Consider the following 15597-nt stretch of genomic DNA (forward strand, 5'->3'; position numbering starts at 1 on the left):
CTAACCTGGATCTGAGCCATGTAGGGCTTTATAGGCCACAACCAAACCCTTTGAAACAGAACAGCAGCCGGTGGAGCTGTTGCAGCAAGGGTGTTGTGTGATCCATCTCCCTCTCCTCATACACACACAAAAAGGAAAGAACAGATTTTGTGGCTTCCTGTTCTGCCTACTACCAGTACAAAATAGATGAGTGTAAACTGGAAATATGCAGTAACAAATTATTTGATATTGTGACAAGAAAGCAAAGCTTTTATAAAGAATACATTAAAGGTGCAATCCCCCCGCCCCCAAAGTCATTTTATACATCAGTGCTACTTAAATTGGTGGTCTCTGGACTGGTGTTGGTCGCAGCAAATTTTCAGGAAAAAAGAAATGGTTCTAATCAGCAAGCACAAGTATGGTGCCAGAGGTTGGCACAATGGGGGTGGGAACCCTGTTGTTCTCCCATCATACAGGTGTGGTATACCACCATTTGACAACATTTTTCAGTTGCTATGTGACTCATTCCTGCTTGAATCATTCCATGAGAGACTGTATGTCACACTGTGATAGCACATGCAGATGCTAGCTCCTACCTACTTTGCTAGATGAGAAAGCATTTTACTGGAATCTTTACTATATTGAGAAAACTCTGTGCTTATCTTCTTTAGGAAGGAAAGTATACTTTCAGCATGCTCTGATGCTAGGTATTCTGTCATATTTGAATTATATAATTCATCACATCATATAAGCATATTCATCTGAGTCACTGAGTACTATACAGAAAGGTTAACATGGCCCTGTCAACTCACTTATGCTTGTTAAAAAGAGTTCAAGATTTGTTGTTGTTGTTGTTGTTGTTGTTTGCCTTCAAGACATTTCCAGCTTATGGTGACCCTAAGGCAAACCTAGACCTCTACATGCTCATATTCCTAGCTAGCAATTTATCAATGATTCATTGTAAGGAAATCTATTCACACTATACAATTATGTCACTATGACTCCACTTCAACTGTCATGGTTTCAGGTTATGGATACCAAAGGTTGATATGGTTGATATGGTTGTTGCTGTTGTTGTTGTGTGCCTTCAAATCATCTCCAAATTATGTTGACTCTAAGGCAGAACCTATCATGGGATTTTCTTGGCAATATTTGTTCAGAGGAGGTTTGTCATTGCCTTCTCCTGAAGCTGAGAATGTAACTTGCACAAAGTCATTCAGTGGTGAATGAAACCCTGGTCTCCAGAGTCATAGTCCAACACTCAAACCACTATGCTACATAGGAATGTAGAGAGGGGGGCATTTAGAGTTCTCAGCCAGAACATTCTCCAATGCCTCACCAAACAACAAATCCCAGGATTCAACAGCATTGAACTAAGTCAGTTAAAATGAAATCATAGAATGATTATATTGTACAGTCTCAGTGGGCCCCAAGTCTGATGATTCACTGCACTGTTTTGAATGGGTGGCTGTCTCTGTGGGAGATGGGGGTTTGCAGATGCATTAACTCATTTTTCCAGTGACACAATTATGCAGAAGTGTAACACTAATATAATGATTACTTGTCAACATTTACATTCTGCCTTTCTTCCAATGAGCTTTAAGCACTGTCTATGGTTCTCTTCATTCCCCCATTATCCTCACAGTCCTGTGAGATTGTTCCAAAGTCACCTAGGCCTGTTACAGACTGCCAAAATAAAGCTGCTTCGGGTCTCTTTGGAGGTATGCTATTTAATGATGCTTGGGTCCTAAGAGTCCGGAGGTTGCGCCAAAGCCACACTCCATTCCTAAACACTGGAGTGCAGATTTGGTGCAGCTTTCGGATTCTTAGGATGCATGCATCATTTAAATAGCATACCTTCAAAGAGACCCGAAGCAGCTTTATTTTGGCAGTCTGTAACAGACCCTAGTGACTTTTATAGTTCAGTGGTGGCTGACCCTGAATCTCCGAAGTCTTCTCCCTCTTATGACTACACTATATTGGCTTTTACAATAAAGCAAGTCCAAATAACATTAGGGTGTAGTGGTTTAATGGTGGACTAAAGATTCTGGAGACCAGGGTTGCAATCCCCACTCAGCCAAAGAAACCTACTGGGTGAACTTGGGTAATGCACACTCACTCAGCCTCAGAGGAAGGTGACAGCAAAACCCCCATGGTAGGCTGACCTCATGGTCACCACAATCTGGAAAGGAAAAAAGCAGCCCCCTCCCCCCCAAAAAGCAGCAAAATTTAAATTTGTCTTCCTCAACTAAATGTTATCCAGATGTTCTGAGTTAAAAATCACATAAACCATTAAAACCAATTGTCGGGCATTATAAAAACTTTACTCCAAAGCATATGGAGGATAGCAGGTTGGGGAAGGTGGGTCTAAATACTCATTTCTCCAACAGAATTTCTTCAGACGTTTCTTGGGAATAGATCCTCTTCTGGATAAATATGCTTACCATCTAAAGCAATGAGATCTGTTCTAATTCTAGTATGAAACCTCAGTTTTATTTCCCAGGTGCATTTTTGTCACAGTTGTTTTACTGTATTTTACAAGTTTACTATTTTATAAATTAATTTATCACATCTGCTAATTTTATTGTATTTTTGGTACTTATCCTCTTTAAATTAGCTGACCAGCACAAGGAATCTAGCAAGGATTATACATACCAGAATTGCAGCCTGTGCCAGATTAGAGAACATGTTGGAACCCTAAGCCCTGTTGAGCTTTTACTATAATTATAATCCTACCAACACTTTATGCTAGAGAAGGGAAATGTGTGCTCCACCTCTCCACATGCTGTTGGACTGCAGCTCCCACGACCCACACCTCTGGCTGTGCTGGCTAGGCCTGATGGGAACTGCAAAATATCTATAGTGCAGTTTTATATTTTTGTGCTTTTAAACATGACTGTTTTCCTTTCGGTCTATGTGCACCAAATCAGAATCAGAATCTAATTTAGGAAAAATCTTTACTTTTTTAAACTACTGTATTTTCTGGTGTATGACGACTTTTTAACCCAGGAAAATCTTCTCCAAAGTCGGGGGTCGTCTTATACGGCGAGGAAAAAAGGCCTTGCCAGGCAGTTGGGCACCAAGAAGAGACTGCGGCGGCAAGGCCTTCTCCCGAGGCAGAGGAGCCGAGCGGCACATCCTCCGCCTCTGAAGAAGGCCTTGCTGCCGTGGCCTCTCTCTTTAGGGCCCAACTGGCTGGCAAGGCCTTCTTCAGAGGGGGAGGAGCTGCACAGTGCGCCCTCTGCCTCGGAGAAGGCCTTGCCAGCTAGCTGGGCCCTGAGGAGAGAGGCCGCGGTGGCAAGGCATTCTCCAGAGGCAGTGGCACGCGGCTCCTCTGCCTCTGGAGAAGGCAGCTGGTTAGCTGGGCCCTTCTTCTTTCTCCTCCTCTTCTTCCCCTTTTCTTTTTCTTCTTCTCCTCTTTTTTTTCTTCCCCTCTTCCTCTTCTTCTTTCTCCTCCTTCTCCTCCTTTTCCCCCTCTTCCTCCTCTGCTGCTGCTACTGATGTTGTTATTGTTGTGTGCCTTCAGCTCCTTTCTGACTTATCGTGGAAGAAAGAGGTAGTCTTATATAGTGAGTATATCCCAAACTATATTTTAAGTTGAAAAGTTGGGGGTCGTCTTATACATCCAGTCACCTTATACATCAGAAAATAAGGTAGTTAGAACATTCAATATTGTTCCATACCGATGAAAGTAAATACAAATGCAAATACAAGAGACAAGTTCACAAGTTTTCATTGGATTTGTTACTACAAGAGGGAACCTTGTTCTACTGTTTTTGTTTTTTAAGAATCAGTGGCAGCAGCATATTATAGAGAAAGCTACTGTGCTCCTCTTAATGTAAATACAGTGGTACCTCGGGATACGAAATACCCAGGTTACGAAATTTTCGGGATACGAAAAAATCCCATAGGAAAACATTGTTCCGGGTTACGAATGTTTTTTCGGGTTACGAAAAAACTTTTGGTGCTTTTTTCGGCTTTTTCGCACGGAATCGCGGCTTTTCCCCATTAGCGCCTATGGCAATTCGGCTTACGAAGGCTTTTCGGGTTACGAACGGTGCCACGGAACGAATTAATTTCGTAACCCGAGGCACCACTGTATTAGATGCATTTATTTTAGAAAAAGAAGTAACAGTGTATTTTGCAGTGGCCAAAGTAATCTGTTACATATTTGCTACTTCAAATAAAGCCCAAGTCTAAGGGATAAAACTGTAGGGTTGAATTTTTCATTTGGCTAAGGAACTAGAGATTTAAACCTCATTTAGAGATCCACCACTCCTATGGATAAACATGTACACAGTGCTGGGACTATACCATCTGCCCTACCCTCGTGATGACCATCTTTGAAAATAGAAGCTTGTAAAAGACCACATACAGACCTTCAGCTGAATGTGAGTGTGTGAAACCAACAACTGGGACCCCCAAGCATACCCCATGATAAATCAGGTGGGCCACCTATAAGCATTCAGCAGTGTACAAGTAAATCCCCAATGCAGTGGACATCAGGTTTGAAGAGGGACCTAAGAATCACACTCCCCACCCTCTTCCATGCATTTACACTCAATGGGTAGAGGAGAATTTCTCAATAAGTCTTTAATGTCTTAACATTTGAAAACAACTGCAGTCATAGCCTACTAGGATCAAATTCTGAAGAGTAGGCACCAGACGTGCCAACCATGAATGAAATAGTCAGCAAGCTTCTCTTACCTCAAGGTGCTTTATCTCCTGCTATCCCCAAACTTTGTCTCAAGCCAACACTAAATTGCTTCCACCACTCAGAACTTCCCCCAAGTTTCTGATATAAATTCCCCAGACCTGGGCCAGTAAAGAACAGTAAGATTCTTTTGACAAGCTATTGACACTTGAACAATCAGCACTTTTCCGTGAAACCATAGTGATAGGCTGTCTTGATTAGTATGAATAGGCCTAATTCATTAACAATACTATACAAATGCTTACACACACAGAAAATCACACTAAGCCTGGAATCCAAAAAATTTTTAACAGATATTCCCAAGCTAGTTGCTTACTCAAAGGGAAGAGACCCAATCAAATGGGTAAACCCACTCACTGAATGTATAAGCAGTCAAGAAGATAACAGTTTTATTTTAAATTGTAAATTAAAATTAGAAACTTCTTTTGTTTTCTGCATGCATTTAGAAGGTTATTCAAGTTCAGGCTAATACAGAAAAAGGACGCTTATACAGCAAAAGTCCATTTAGCAGGATAATTATACCACTGACAAAAAACAGCAACACTGAGAAAACAGCACTGCATTATCCTTTCATAACATTAAAATAAAAACAGACTGGGGTGCAATGCTATGTATATGAAAGGACTAGATCACATATATAGGACTAGGTTGCCTGACTTACTATACAGCTGTGCCTTTCTTTTTTGGGATGTTTTAGATATTACTGAACAGTGTACAGTACACAAATACTTTACAACTAAAAGTCATCTGCATTAACATGCCCTTAAGACAGGGGTGACAATTGTGCAGGGGATGGGGAGCATTTCTCCCCCGCACACCAGTGCATTTCATTGTGCCCAAAGTGATGCAACCTCACTTCTCATCACCATTTGGCTGATTTTAGCTGTGTTTTATTTTTGTCTCAGGGTGATCTGGGTGGTTAGAAGCAAACCACATTTTCAGGCAATTTTGGTGGCTTTGGGACAGTTTTTTTTGGGGGGGAGGGGAGGGGGGAACCCTGCTGAAAATTAGCCTGAAAATATTTTAAAAGATCTGAGGTGGTTTGAGAGTTTTCGACAGCTTCTAAGGTTATGCTGAGGAGTCCGAAGGACAGCATTCTGCCCACCGCTGCCTTAAGGTATGCTGCTCAGTGCTAGGAAAATATTTTGCAGTATGGCTTTAGATATGCTTTTAAGTTAGTCACTACGGAAACTAGGAGGCAATATCTTGCAATCAAAATACACCAGCCAGGATGGTATGATGTTTATTGGTTTTAGGGACATGTCATCAGCCTGGAACTTACTGACTATCAGTAGCATACCAGCTAATGGCCTGACACTGTTAATCAACATTTTCATCCCTTGTTATTAAAAGCCTGTATATATTATGGCACCCTTAACTTTAGGTGGCCATAATATAAAGCAATAGCAAATACACTTAAATTGGTCACTAACAATTTTAATAGAGTGAAGAGTCCTTAACTCTTTGCAGAATTGTTTTAGGGTGTGGAAGAACTGTCCTCATGTGCCACAATTTCTACTAAAATATAGCATGAAATTTTACCTCATATATATTTCCCTGTAGAGCATGCCATTTGATATGCTGCGTAAATATCTCAAAAGATTTTTGCAGTGCTCTGTCCCATCATTCTCAGTTACATTTGTTGGAAACAGGGGAAACTGAGTGGCTGTCCCCAGGCTGTGGAACTACTTTTTCAAAGAGGTTAAACTGGCACACTATCTTTCCACCAGCAAATAAAAAGCTTTTTATTCTGGCAGGCCTCTGAGAATTGATTTATCAAAGAAACAGGCTTGTATAATGTGCTTGACTTTTTATTTGGTGTTGTTTTTAATTTGTTTTGTGGTTTTAATTTTATGATAGCTTAATTGCTTTTTAACTTTTGTATGCTGTGAAATTTATCTAAGTTTGCTTTAACTTTTGAAAGCTGCCTTGAGCCCCAAATTATGGAAAAAGTCGGATAGAAATAAATATAATAATGGAAATAATAATAATAATAATAATAATAATAATAATAATGTCCAAAAGTATTTTAATTGAAATATAATCCAGGAAAAAAAGAGAAAGAAAATCAAAAGAGCACACTCAGTACAGTTTAAATCAGAGTGGGAAGAAACCAATTATCACTCTGCACAACCACAGTACCTCACTACCATATTTTTGACTGAAAAGCACCAACAGAAGTCACTTCTGGGTTTGTTGCTGTGTTTGGGAGGAAAGAGTTAACAAATATGGCACTTCTGGTGGCCTAAAGGAACAGTAACTGACCCTTTCCAGGTTCTGATTTTTTTTAGAAAATAAAGAAAATAAAGAAGCCACAATATTTGGGTGTTTGAGAGGGATTGGAAGACAGAAAAGGAGGATTGAGGGCACCTGCAATCAATAGATAATACTTTCTCCACTCCTTGTTTAACTCATTTTATGGGGGAAAAATATTTTCCCCACTACCCCACAAAATACATTACTGGAAAAGCTTTCTGAAATGGAAATCTTTCCATTGCTCTATTGTTCCATGGAAGGTTCTTCACCACACATCACTGGTCAACAAAGCACTTTGTCTCTGGTATACAACATTCCCATGCACTTCGGTTTGTTTATTTTACTACCTGATTCTCTTACCAACTGTTCTGCCAGAATCCTAGCTGAAGAGAAAACAAAACCTGTACTCCCTCCTGCTCGTCTACAGAAGTCAGAGACAGAAGCAGTAACCAGTTCAGCTGGCATGGGATACTCAGAAATACTCAGAAATAGCATCAAAAGGGCAGAGGAACACTGCTGACACCTGCTGTGAATGCATACTGCTGCTTAGTCACTTACCCCATATTTGAGGAGAATAGTTCCATTTTATAAAAACACAACAGTTTCTAGCAAAAAGTTTACTTTAATGAAGCACTCAACTGAAATGCAGCCCAACAAGATGCAGGGTGGAGATCAGGATATCCTGAAAATTTTGCAATGTCATATAGGACAAATAGTATATTCTGAGGTATCTTGTACTGGGATGATGACAATAGAGGAGACAGAGTGAAACTCTTCCTTTTTCATTCTCCTCAGTTTAAAGTGATTCCCCAAAATTATTCTTGCACAAGGCAAAAGACAAAAATAAAACAACCCAACACTCTATAATAACTGCAGATTTTGCCTGAATAGGCAAATAGTGGGGAGGGGGAGAGGATTGCCATCAGGAAAATACTAAAGACAGAACATTTACTTATGCCATGGAGCCAATCCAATTTTGCCCTGCCTGCCTCCAGCTACTACTAATTTTGGGGAGGGGGAGGAGGGAGATCCTAAATACAGAATTCTCTTTTAAAACATAGTTTTCTATAAAATAGGGAAGCAGACATTTTAGTCATGCCATTAATATTCATCCTATAACGGAAAATAAATGTGGAACGGTTCTTAATATGTTTGTTTTGAAGTGCACAGAAGTATGGGACAGCTGTGAGAACAGTTTGCCACAGTCATGACTGCCCACTTTGATGGACTATGTCCCCAGACAGGCCATAAAGGCTATTTAGGACAAACACAACCATTTCTGTTTGGAAAGGTAAAGGCAAGCAGCCTAGAGACACATGGCCACTTCATTGATGCTTTTAATATTATCCTTGGTGTCTAATTGCTCAGCTTTGCCAAATGCAACCCACATAAAAGAGATGTGCAATCAATGCTTAGCAAGATTCACTGAAAAACCAAAGAAAGACATCCTGATCCTTACAAAATGGGAGTTTTGCCACCAAACTCATTAAGAGAAAAGCTACAGCCTGAATAATTTAATGTATTATTTATTTCTAAACATCTTCCTAAAAATATCAGGGCAGCTTGACATTAATGAGCCACCATGGTGTAGTGTTGGGCTTTTGAACTACATCTCTGAAGACCAGGGTTCAATTCCCCACTCAAGTCATGGAAACCCACTGGGTGACCTTGGGCAGGTCACACTCTCTCAGTCTCAGGAGAAGGCAATAGCAACCCCCCTCTGAACAAATCCTGCAGAAGAAAACCCCATGATAGGGTTGCCATATGTCTGAAAAAAATTGAAGACACACAACAATAGGTAATATAAAACAGGAGCAACTTATGGTGTTGGGGTGTCATATTTTGGGATAAGGTGGCCTTCACACAAAACACAGGCTACTAATCATCTCAAAGCAAATTGTAAAAGCATCTGCCATGTCCTTACTAAAACCAATGAAGCAGGGAAGAGGCCTATAAGACTGTGAACAACAGCTGTAGTGTAGTCTCACTGAATGAAGCCATTAGAAAGAGAGAAGGTCCTCAAATATGGGGTACCTCTCATAGTTATCAAAGAAGGAAACAGGTCAGTCTAGCTTCGGACAGCATTTCAGATATGCCCTTGAAGCAGTGGCAAAAAACAAAGGAGTTTATCAGACCAGGGGAATTGGAAGTATAATCCAATGGCAATCTGATCGCAATCATGGGGTTTAACGTTATTGCGTGATAGACTGTCACACGCAAATTCAGGCAATAGAATGCTATTTTCTGGCGATGGGGAGCCAGTTCGAATGCAATGCGTATTCGCATAATTGCGCAAAACTAGCAACTTTAAGTGAATGCGTTGCGGCCCCACTTTCTTTTCATTCGTATTTAAGAGAAATTCCTCCTGTTTAATAAACTCCAAAGACCTGCAACTTGATAAAAGCAAACATTTTTAAACAGCATGAGCTTTCATAGACTACACCTCAAAAAAGCTCATGCTACAATAAATTTGCTAGTCTTTATGGAGTTACTACACTCCTGTTTTTGTTGTAACGACCAGCAAGAATCTCTTTCTGAGAATCCTTATAAAGACTGTCATGAAGTGACAAATACATCATTCTCCAAGTTCTCTGCATGAGCCAGAGAAATGAAAGGGGCAAAGTCTCTCTCCCATACCTGAAATCCTGCCTGCTTCTGTAATGTCTGAAAATTCACTGAGAAAGGAATTACTGTATTCTTTTATGTTAGGCAAATAAAATACATGGTCACCAAAATATCTGAGGCTGCTACTGGTTACATGGAGACATATACGTACATGCATGTGTGTTTGTGTGTGTAGCCAACATCTGACAACTGCTATAAACATTTCATATGCTTTAGCATCATCCATGTTCCCTATTCAAGGCACCTGAAACAATTTAAGGTCCGAAGAAGGCTCTTTCAGGCATTTGTCTCTTTTCTAGTCACACCCTCCAGCCCAAACTTTGGTCCTTCAGGTGTTTTGGACTTCACCATCCAGAAGCCTGTGGCAGCATATATCTAACAGTGTGAAATTCTAGAGCTGAAGTCAAAAACATCTGGAGGGCCGAAGTTTGGTAACCAGTGGTCTAGCCTAGTATTATTTCAGCCATAGGCGTTTGGAAATTATGAAACCAGAAATGAAGCAAGAGTAAGGGCATTTTTAGAATATAACACAGGAGTTGTACTGGAATCATAGCAAAGGCTACAGTTGGTATGATCTAGTTGATCTGATCATAGCTGAGTAAAAGGGACAGTTTTTGAATTGTTTTGCAATTCATTTTGTTTTGTTTTCCAAACCTTATTCTATTCCAAGAGAACATGGGATCCTGTAACTACCATCACCCCTGTCTATGCCAACTAAGCCTGATGGGAGTGCATTTCAGCATCTGTAGGGCCATATGTTCCCCAATCCAGTTCTACTAAAACCTCCTCTAATTTCTCCCCGTTATTCAGTCTTGCATACACACACAATAAGGCTTCAGTACCCTTATGGTGCAGAATACACCATAAATTGTGTATTGAGGGCTCTTGGCCACATATAGGCAGGAGAAAACACATACAAATGATCCGCTCAAGACAAGGCTCTGGAGCAGAAGGCCAGGAGCCCAGTCAGTAGGAAAAAAACAAGTGCTCATACACAAAACACATGTCTCAAGCACAGCATGACTAGGTTACCACATCTGAAAATGAAGAAATACTCAACACTAGTTAAAAAGGAAGTGCGATGAGTGTTAAAATTAAGTGTTTTATTCCTAAGGTTTTTTAAGTGACTGTCTGCTAGCAGTCCTGAGTCCCACTCTGCGAGAAAGGTGGCATACAAATGAAATAAATAAAATAATAAACAAAAGCAAACAAACAAACTGGAAGCAGGTTAGGAAAAGGTTTGGAATCATACAACAGAATCTTAGGACTTTATCACATGGGGAAAATTGGGGGTTTAAACAGTGAAAATTGCATGAAAATTTGCAATCGCGATTAATGTTTTCACATACATCATGATTAAAGAGCCATTATCCCGGAAATAAACAGGCAATAAATAGCAAGAAATGAGGATAAAGGAGCAGAGGACAGAATAGGGGAATTTCAGCACAAAATAAGTAAAGAGATAGTACAGGAATTCCTTGTTAATCTAAATGAATTTAAGTCACCAGGACCAGATGAACTACATCCAAGGGTATTAAAAGAACTGGCAAATGTAATATCGGAGCCATTGGCAATAATCTTTGAAAACTCCTGGAGAACAGGAGAAGTCCCAGCAGACTGGAGGAGAGCAAACGTTGTCCCCATCGTCAAAAAGGGGAAGAAAGAGGATCCCAACAATTATCGTCCAGTTAGTCTGACATCAATACCAGGAAAGATTCTGGAGCAGATAATTAAACAGAGAGTCTGTGAACATCTAGAAAGCAATTCCATAATCACAAAGTCAACATGGGTTTCAGAGAAACAAATCATGCCAGACAAATCTGATCTCTTTCTTTGATAAAATTACTAGCTTGGTAGATGAAGGGAATGCTGTGGATATAGTATATCTTGATTTCAGTAAGGCCTTTGACAGGCTTCCCCATGACATTCTTGCAAACAAGCTTGTAAAATGTGGGCTAGACAAGGCAACTGTTACATGGATTTGTAATTGGTTGACCGGCCGAACCCAAAGGGTGCTCAACAATGGCACCTTTTCATCCTGGAGAGAAGTGACCAGTGGAGTCCCACAGGGCTCTGTCCTGGGCCCAGTACTGTTCAACATCTTTATCAATGACTTGGAGGAAAAAATTGGGGGAATACTTATCAAATTTGCAGATGACACCAAATTAGGAGGAATAGCTAATACTCCAGATGACAGGATCAAAATTCAAAATGACCTGAATAGACTAGAAAGCTGGGCCACAGCTAACAAAATGAACTTCAACAGGGAGAAATGTAAGGTACTGCACTTAGGGCGAAAAAATGAAATGCACAGATATAGGATGGGGGACACCTGGCTTAAGGAGACAACATGTGAAAGGGATCTAGGAGTCCAAGTAGACCACAAGTTGAACATGAGTCAACAGTGTGATACGGCAGCTAACAAGGCCAATGCAATTTTAGGCTGCATCAATAGAAGTATAGTGTCTAGATCAAGGGAAGTAATAGTGCCACTATATTCTGCTCTGATCAGGCCCCACCTGGAATATTGTGTCCAGTTCTGGGCGCCACAATTCAAAAAGGACATTGAGAAACTGGAGCGTGTCCAAAGGAGGGCGACTAAAATGGTGAAGGGTCTGGAAACCATACCCTATGAGGAACGCTTTAGGGAGCTGGGGATGTTTAGCCTGGAGAAAAGAAGGTTAAGAGGTGATATGATAGCTCTGTTTAAATATTTGAAGGGATGTCATATTGAGGAGGGAGCAAGCTTGTTTTCTGCTGCTCCAGAGACTAGGACCCGGATCAATGGATGCAAGCTGCAGGAAAAGAGATTCCACCTCAACATTAGGAGGAACTTCCTGACAGTAAGGGCTGTTCGACAGTGGAACACACTTCCTCGGAGTGTAGTGGAGTCTCCCTCCTTGGAGGTCTTCAAACAGAAGCTGGATGGCCATCTGTCAGGGATGCTTTGATTTGGATTTCCTGCATGGCAGGGGATTGGACTGGATGGCCCTAGTGGTCTCTTCCAACTCTACGATTCTATGATTCTATGATTTCCCCATGAATGATTTGTTGCTGTTTAATGCCTATTTATTCCTGGGATAATGGCACTTTAATCACTCGACGTTGTGTGAAAATGTTAATTGCAACTGCATGATTTTCATGCAATTTTCGCTGTTTCAACACCCAATTTTCCCCATGTGATAAAGTCCATAGAGTTGGAAGAGACCACAAGGGCCATCCAGTCCAACCCCCAGCCATGCAGGAACACATAATCACAGCACTTCAGACAGATGGCCATCCAGCCTCTGTTTAAAAACCTCCAAAGAAGGAGACTCCACCACTCTCTGAGGGAGTGAGTCCCATTGTCAAACAGCTCTTACTGTTAGGAAGCTCCTCCTAATGTTTGAGTGGAATCTCTTTTCCTGTAGTTTGAATCCACTACTCTGGGTCCTATTCTCCGGAGCAGCAGCAAACAAACTTGCTCCATCCTGAATATGAGACCATTTCAAACACTTAAACAGAGCTATCATATCATCTCTTAACTGTCTCTTCTCTGGGCTAGCATACCCAGCTCTCTAAGTCTCCCCTCATAAAGCATGGTTTCCAGGCATGAAGTGGAAGAGGAATAACAGCAGAAAGACCTGAGATTTGCTCTTCAGTGTAGTTTGGTCATTTTAGAGCAGGGCTGCCCAATTTGTGGCCCTCCAGATGTCAATGGGTTGCATCTCCCATGATCTCCAGCTTCTATAGCCAATGGATGACAGGACTTGCAGTCCATCACCTGCAAGGCAAATTTCCATGACCACGGGTCCAAAACACAATGGACAAATAATCCAGTTTTGGACGCTTAAACTGCCCTGGCTCAGTGCTGGGAGATCCTGAGAATTGTACTAACCAGAGCTCTCTGACAAAGTTTAAGTATCTCACAAAATGTACAGAATTCCCCAGGGCAACTAAAGCGGTCTCGAACTGGATTATTTCTGCAGTCTGTTTTGGACCCTGGAGCCGTGACAGTTCAAGTGGCGTCAAACCAGATCATTTCTGTTGTGTGGACGCAGCCACGGAGAAGAAGCAGTGCCGCCACGCCTCCCTCTGCTTCCAGCCTTCCTTCCTTCCTCTCCTTTTCCAAGTCCACTTTTTGGGAGCCTTTCTCAGGTTGCTCATCCTCCTGGCTTTCCCCCAAATCTGTTGCAATGGAAAAAGGTTTTGAAGAAGGAAAAGAAAGAAAGGGCAGCCTTTCCTCGCTCTCCTGGCTCTCTGGAAGGGAAACCAGGGGGAGGTTTGCATGAAGAAAAAACATTTATTATAAAAAAATAAAATACAGTCTCCCCAAAAATGCTTTACTCTCGTTGTCCAGGCGGTGAAAACAGGGAGACCAACCTCCTCCTTTTCCAGGACCCGTCCTCCATTTCCCTCTCCTTCTGTCCAGCAGGAATTTCCAAAAGGTCCTCCATTTTGAGCCTGACCAAGAACCACAAAATTATCTTTCTACGAGCGTTTTTAGCTTTTCTTTTGGAATGCCCTCCATTTTGAGGTGCTTTGTCCTCCTTTGCTGTGAGGCCAGATTGACCAGAAGTCCTCTTTTTCTAGGACCTGTCCTACATTTCAACGTAGTGTAGAGGAGGCATTCCAAAAGTTCCTCCATTTTGAGCACAAATGTATATTTCTAGGAGTGTTTTTAGCTTGCATTGGTTCATATCCAGAGTGACCAGACCACCCTTCCTTTTCCAGGACATGTCCTACATCCCAACCTTCTTGTGTCCAGAAGGAATTTCCACAGCGTCCTCCATTGTGAACCTGACTAAGAAGCATTGATTTATATTTCTGCGAGTGCTTTTAGCTTTTCTTGGGTCACATCCTCCATTTTCCCAGAATGTCCTCCATCTTGCATTGCCTTGTCCTCCTTGGCGGTGAAAACAGGGAGACCAACCTCCTCCTTTTCCAGGACCCGTCCTCCATTTTGAGCCTGGCTACAGAAACACGAATTCATATTCCTATGAGTGGAGTTTTTAAAGCTTTTATTGGCTCACTCCAGAGTGACCAGACCAGTCCTCCTTTTCCAGGACCTGTCCTCCATTTCCATTCCACCTCCTTCTGTGTCCAGGAGGAATTTCCCCAAAAAGCGTCCTCCATTTTGAACCTGGCTCAAATGTCCACATCCCTGGGACTGTTTCTGTGGCTTTCCTGGGTCCTCCTGCCTTTATCTTCCAGGAGAGGTCCTCCATTTTGGAGTCCCTTGTCCTCCACGGCGTTTAGAGGACCCCCTGTGCCTGTGGCCACCCTAAACTTAACCCCACACAGCCCTCAGTGTGTTTCCCAGTCCTTACCTTGTTGGCAGCCAGATGGGTCCATTTCTGCAGCCATCTGCTTTCTGGGGGGCTCCAGGCGGGCGGAGGAACGGGAAACCTGAGGGAGGGAGGCTCCTGCTTCTTCTTCTTCTTCTTCCCCACAACACACTCCTCCTCTGCCTCACAAAAGGGCGGCTTCCCCTTGGCCTCCGCCTCCTCCTCCTCCACGTCAGCCGCCCAGGGAGCCACCTGACCACCGCCACCAGCAGCAGCAGCAGCCGCCATGCCGCCTCAGGCGCCCAGGGCAGGGGAGCCATGATGGCACCAAGGGCAGGGGAGGCTCCTCTTCTTCTTGTCCTTCTTCTTCTTCTTCTGAGGTGCCCTTGTGGAGGGGAAGAAGCCCAGAGGAAAGGCAGCAGGTCCCTGGCTGGCAGTGTGGCAATGGGACGCCCCAAAACAAATGGCAGCACTTGCCCATCAGGGAAGCCATGCCTGGCCATAAGGGAAACCACTGGGAAAATACTTCTCCCATTAGGGAATACTTGCCCACAGGGAAACATAGGAGAACACTTGTCCACGGCGAAACATATATTTTCCTATGGGCAGGTATGGTTTCCCTATGGGCAAGTATTCCCCAATGTTTCCCTATGGGCAAATATGGTATCCCTATGGGCAAGTACCATCATTAATTTAGTATGTCCCCCTGGCAATGGTTGGTTCACCGTCCTTGTTTGTTGTTGCTGGGTGCCTTCA

At 42.3% G+C, this 15597-nt stretch overlaps 1 protein-coding gene across 4 annotated transcripts in view; it reads right to left on the minus strand.

The window, feature by feature from the left end:
* TPD52 (tumor protein D52) overlaps positions 1–15072 on the minus strand; it is a 117691-nt gene extending 102619 nt beyond the window's left edge. For 2 of the 4 annotated variants that reach the window (XM_042461801.1, XM_042461802.1), the window contains exon 1: positions 14884–15070. In XM_042461801.1, the coding sequence (XP_042317735.1) occupies positions 14884–14920 (37 nt within the window). In that variant the 5' untranslated portion in view covers positions 14921–15070. Of the gene's footprint in view, positions 1–14883 lie in introns of all 4 variants that reach the window. The other 2 variants (XM_042461804.1, XM_042461803.1) reach the window with 2 other exon arrangements.
* Positions 15073–15597: the final 525 nt, after the last annotated feature.

Source organism: Sceloporus undulatus, chromosome 4 (genome assembly GCF_019175285.1).
Source record: "Sceloporus undulatus isolate JIND9_A2432 ecotype Alabama chromosome 4, SceUnd_v1.1, whole genome shotgun sequence".
Classification (NCBI taxonomy): domain Eukaryota; kingdom Metazoa; phylum Chordata; class Lepidosauria; order Squamata; family Phrynosomatidae; genus Sceloporus; species Sceloporus undulatus.